Genomic DNA, 6,046 nt, shown 5'->3' on the forward strand with positions numbered 1-6,046 from the left:
ATTTCCTGCATTCTGGTGTATTTTACCAGGTTGTTAGACATACTTTTACCTACACAAATGAACACTTCATTTAATAATTATTTCAGAGACGGATTATTCATTAAGCTACAGCTGAGATAATGTTAATTAATGTGACACAATTTATCATATCCAATGATTTTAGGGATGCTTTTTACTTTTATATTGTTTATTGATTTATTTTTAATTGTAACACACGTCATTGTGCCAAACAAAGATAACTCTCAACTGCATCTTTAAAACTAATATTAATTATTTTACCCAATGAACATGTGCAATACTGATAACCACCAACAGTGAATTTAGAGGGGTGTTTCACTTTTTCTAATTTAATGATAGGTCTACTCATAACCAAACAAAGATCATCATGCAGCCCACAGAGCATAAAATGACAGTGTTATGGTGACATWAAAAAAGGAAAGAAAACAGAAATCTTTGTCACCATAAGTCCAAAAGTTGACACCATAAGTCAGATTACACAGGCATATGTTCTGTGTATAAAGAAAACCATCACTTCCTTGTCATCAGTCTTCTTCATTGATGGAGCTTGGTGATGTTTCAAACTGTTAAACACTGCCACCAACTGTTCAGGAGGATTATTACACCCCTAAATGTTGGTTCACTGTGGAAGGGRTGTGTACAGCAGGGTGGCCAATGGGGTAGCCAAAGATTTGTCTGTGGTGGCCAGGGCCACCCCTGGCCACCCCCTGGCTCTGCCCCTGCCTTTAACACTGAAGAGAAAAGTAACCTTATACATGTTTTTGTTGTTGTTGTTTGTTTCATTTTTGTAGATTCACCATATCAGTATGCAGCTTCTTTTCACAATGATGGCTACATTGCTCTTCCTAAGTCAGTTTTCCCAAGAAGGTAACATTTCTTTGTCCTGTTTTTGTTTAGATTTTTCTTCTATTAGTTTTAGTATATTGAGTCATTATAATGATTTACAGAAAGTGACAATATTCTATTTTATAGTGGTCCTAATTCACCAGAGACTATAGAAATGGAAATCAGGACCACATCTTCTGAGGGGCTGGTCTTGTGGCAGGGAGTGGTAAGTCCTGGTCCCCTGGTCCTGCAGGACACACAGGTGTCAGCCAACTGAAACTCTAATCTTTTCCCTTGACTTTCTTTCATTTCCTCCCTAACTTTGCTTCCGAAGCCCCAGCACTCTTAATCTGGATCATCACCTTACCTTTCAGAATGAGACACTTTGTAACATTTAATCTGTTTTCTGTGTATCATCACTCATACTTAACTGCTTTATTTTGAACGGTTCATTTTTTGTCATAGCATTCATAATTGTGCTGCTGAGGCTGTAACATTGTTTGGCATGATGGCTGCAAGCAGTGGCTCAGTCTCACTCCACTAAATGCATGCATGAGCTGCTCTTAACTCCCCCTCCATTTTCTTCAGGAGACCACTGGCGCACGCAATTTGCAAAAGATGCATGGTAATAAAAAGGTATCCACTCGAACACCAGACACATTTTAGTTTTTTTGCTCATGCTTGAAGACTTGAACATGTTGGATTTGAGATGAGTTCATATGTTTCTTTTGTATTTTCAGTGTGCATCATGTTTGTTTTATTCATTGTTTTGTATGAAAAGTTAGTCATGATTTACATCGTTTGGGGGAAACAAACTTAGCTTTGCTTCATGTTTGCTCACTGCAGCTCTGATGTGTAAAGCTACCAAAGTTAGCCAGAAAAACATGACATTCTTCTACTGACTTCACATTTCTTTTAAGACACCCGGAGAGGACGGCAAAGGCAAGGACTTCATCAGCCTTGGTCTGCAGAACGGACACCTAGTTTTCAGGTGATTCTGTTGTTCTTTGAGATTTTAAAGAACATGTCGGTTTAATTTTAAATACATTTTAATGTTGTAAATAAGGTGATATCTTTAATTTCCAGTTACCAACTAGGCAGCGGAGAGGCTAAAATACTTTCCCAAAGATCTATCAATGATGGAAGGTGGCATCAAGTCACTGCGGTCAGGTATGATGTCAAATTCACTCAGCTCTCTTGAAGTAATAACATTATGCACAGCTCAGTTTTCAGAATATTTATTTCTTTATTTTTGTTGATAAAGATGCAAATAATGATGGTTTATCCAAAAGAAAAAATAAGCACGTCCTCTGGACGGGTTCTTCTTTCATTAAAGAAGAACCCGTCCAGAGGACTTACTTATTTCTTTTTCTTTTTTTTTTTTAGTAGACAGCAGAACTGAATATTAGTTTCTTACTTTCTTCATCATCAGTGACTTATTTTTTTCTTTTTGTTTTTTCTACCTGGATTACTGAGATGCATCAGGACAATGATGGTTTATGTTTTTAAATTACCATTCTCTCTGCAAAACAAAGATTAATTAAAAGGATATTTTGTCCCTTTTGGAGTCAGGTCCTGTGGAAAAGTTCCAATAAATCACATCTTAGCTGATGTAGATGCCTTTTTGAAATGCCTCAATTTGTAAAAAAATAAACTTTACATCTAAGGACTAATGACTTCTGCTTTCACAGTGGGTCTACTTGAACATCGTTATGGTCTGAGCAGACCCACTTTTATAGAAGCTTGTTGTCATCTTCAAGATGTTTTCAAAATATACTACGTTGTGAGGACCCACTGCTACTTATGGGAAAGCCTTGGTTTCATACGTTTATATACAAATTCAGTACAGCATCACAGCTATCATTTTTGTTGTGCTTCTAAATTGCTACAGAATTCTGGGTAAGTAACCATGTAGTGTAAAACTGGTGATTGTGTAAAGGCCTAGCATTTACATTAACCACCGTAGAATGTAAGTCTTTTTAACTGAAGTGTTTAAAGAGCTATCCAAAAGAGATGAGAAATAAATTAGAACTTTGTTGCTGAACCCCGCTTCAAAATGACCAAAATATCTATTTAAAGAGTAACTTACCCCAAAATTAACTTTTTTTAGCTGATAAACTGTCTAGAATGTGTCTAAAATGTTAWATAGTACTGTTTCTGTGCTCATTTTGATGTTTTTGTGCGTATTTGTCCAAATCTGTAATATTTGGTCTAAAAACGTCTTTTTGCTGCTCATATGGGTAGAGCAGTGGTTCTGCAGGCTAATTTGCATATTGGTTAACGGCTCTGCATGTTGACGTGCTTCTCCACGGTTTCGTCACAGCGGCTGTGTTCTGGTATAAAAGCCTCTCTCTAAGACACGCCCCTGCAGCAGTCAGAGGGTGGAGCTGTTAGCAAGCTTAGCATGATCGTCTGTTGACCTGGGTGGGGAGAGCTGACTGCTGCGCTGCTCTCTCTGTCTCTCTCTCCACACACACACACACACACACACACACACACACACACACACACTCCAGCAGTACGTCCTGCACAGCAGGAGGGGAGGAGGGGGAAAAAAAGGCAGAAACACAGCAGGGCAGCTGCAGCCCTAACGGACCAAACTTCAGTCAAACAAGACCCAACACTTTTATTCCTGATTTAAACTAGTGATCTTGAGAGCAGATGCAGCTGTACGCTTTTATTTTTTTCTAACAGGCTGTCGTGGAGCGCTGCACCTCCTCTGTCCTGTGAGGCGGACAGCTCAGCCGAAGCTGTCACATTCTCTCGTCCTGGCCACACCTCCGCTCTCTAACCCCCCTCCCCTACCCACACCCCCTCCCCTACCCACTTTGATGCATTTTTCAAATTTTGCCTTGGGACGGAGTTATCTTTTCACAGGTGGGGGTAAGATACACTTTAATGTTGATGTATTRTAAATAGACTTGTGCTTGTGTTGCTTTTTCCCCCCTCAGAACTGGAAGAGATGGATATATCCAGATTGATGGAGGAGGTATGCAACGTGGACAGTCTAAAGGTGACAAAATCATGGTCGACACCAAAGGCAGTATATATCTTGGTGAGTAAACAAGGATTATTTTTACTAGGACAAATTAAATGCAGTATWATGTCTCAAGTGACAGGACATCTTTTTATTTTGAATCATTATGTCGGCTTATGAGATGCTGGCCATAGCCTCAAAAATACCTTACAGTTTAAAGTAAAACTCCTGTCAAATAATCACAAGACATGATTATGACAAACATTTGTTTATATTGTAACCTGCCTATAGAACAGGAGTGCCCAAACATTTTCCCTGAGAGGGCCAAAATGAAAATCTATCCAGGGCTGTGGGCCAAATGCAGTAATATAATACATGAAATACAAATACTTTTTAAGTTATGTCCTTTATTTTTAGCGATTATGCTGTGCAATGGCCCTCTTTTGTTTAAGTCTGTGCACTTGGATAAAGTCTGCCATACTCTCAAGTAGCAAAGGCTCATGGGACATATCATAAATTGATAAAATATGATTTTTTGTGGCCTTATAAAGTGTGCAAATCTACACGTGGGGTTAAATCTGATCGAAATATTTATTGTTGTCATTTCATGTTTCATCCTAATAAATTAAAGCTAAAGTCAACAGCATGAATGAAAACTACCTTCACTACAGCCCTTTTATATAGTCATTTGACCAATGGAAATACTGTGTTTCTACATAGAATAACAGGTTACAACCTTTTAACTTTGGTGACTGTTGGTGGGCCGAATCAAATGGTTTGGCGGGCCAAATTTGGCCCGCGGGCCCCACTTTGGGCTCCTCTGCTATAGAAATTATTTGAACAAATACAATGGTCAGTCAACAGACCACGCAGGCATACATACATACATACATACATACATACATACATACATACATACATACATACATACATACATACATAAATAAAACACTTCCTTGAAGTCATGATAACAGGCAGGAACATTTTGTAGATTGGGGATGTACTCTGTCTCATTGCGAGGTTCCTTCTCAGGAGTAGCTGTGAACAGACAGTTGAATGAGCATTGTTTTGACCAACCCATAATCTCCTTGTTGACCCAGTCTATATGGGGGTTGTGTTTCTTCAACCAGGTGGCTCCAAGAATGATAGGAAGATTGGGTGATGTGATTACCAAAAAGGTTATTTCTTCTGTGTGGTTACCTCCAATAGTCATCTTAACAGGCAGGGTCTCAGAGCTGGTGTGGTTGAGKTTATGACCATCCAGAGCCTGAATTTTATGTTCCCTCTCAGAGTGGCGGATCTGTAGTCCAAGAGAAAGAGCGAACTTGTTATCAATAAACTCTGTATCGGCTCCAGAGTCAATGAATACCTTCACAGCGTGAATTTTACCTGATACATTCAAATCTGCTGACAACACAGGGAGAGAGTGGCTTACTTGGGCAGGACTAAGAACATGAGTCTTGGTTCTTTTTGGCTTAACAGGGCAATTAATGGCAATGTGTCCAACACAGTATAACCACAGACCTTCATTCCTCCGACGAGTCCTCTCTTCCAATGAAATCTTTGACCTGCCGATCTGCATTGGTTCCACAGACGTCTGGACCACTGGAGTGGTAACGGTTTGACTTCCTCTGATCTGTKTCTCGGTGTTCCTGGAAGGTGACAAATAAGGGCCAGTGAAGCTTTTACCTCATCGATTCTACCTTCGCTCATGTAGCCTTAGATCGATGCGTGTTGCCAGTTCTTCCACTTCCTGTAAGGACTGGGGTGGATCTCGAGTCGCCAGTTCGTCTTTGATGTCCTCATTTAATGCCTGCAAGAAGGCGTTCTACAGAGCCTCATCATTCCACCAGCTGTCCACTGCTAGGGTATGAAAATCAATTATGAACTCTGTGACTCTCTTGTTCCCCTGTTTGAGAGTTAGCAGACCTCTGGACGCTTCTCGATGTGGAAGAACTGGACAAAAAACTCTGAGTAACTCTTTAGCAAAATCTTTGTACTTGTAATAAATAAGAGCGTCTCTTTGCCACCCAGCAGTTCCCCACAACTTGGCTTTACCGGACAACAGTGAAATAACATAAGAGACCTTGGAGCGTTCAGAAGGGAATGACGAGGGTTGTAATTCAAATTGTATCTCACATTGTGTGAGAAAAGCCCGACCCTGATCAGAATCGCCCTTGAATTTTTCAGGTGGGCACAAACGGGGCTCCATACATGGAGAAGGCT

General features: G+C 40.0%; 1 protein-coding gene across 1 annotated transcript in view; it reads left to right on the forward strand.

The window, feature by feature from the left end:
* Positions 1-6,046, forward strand: part of hspg2 (heparan sulfate proteoglycan 2) — a gene marked incomplete in the record, with an annotated part of 235,200 nt that overhangs the window by 224,795 nt on the left and 4,359 nt on the right. The window contains 6 exon segments of the mRNA XM_014024404.1: positions 810-885; positions 991-1,069; positions 1,432-1,479; positions 1,764-1,834; positions 1,930-2,013; positions 3,795-3,898. Coding sequence (XP_013879858.1) covers positions 810-885; positions 991-1,069; positions 1,432-1,479; positions 1,764-1,834; positions 1,930-2,013; positions 3,795-3,898 — 462 coding nt within the window.

The sequence above is a fragment of the Austrofundulus limnaeus genome, unplaced genomic scaffold (assembly GCF_001266775.1).
Source record: "Austrofundulus limnaeus strain Quisiro unplaced genomic scaffold, Austrofundulus_limnaeus-1.0 Scaffold421, whole genome shotgun sequence".
NCBI classification, from domain to species: Eukaryota; Metazoa; Chordata; class Actinopteri; order Cyprinodontiformes; family Rivulidae; genus Austrofundulus; species Austrofundulus limnaeus.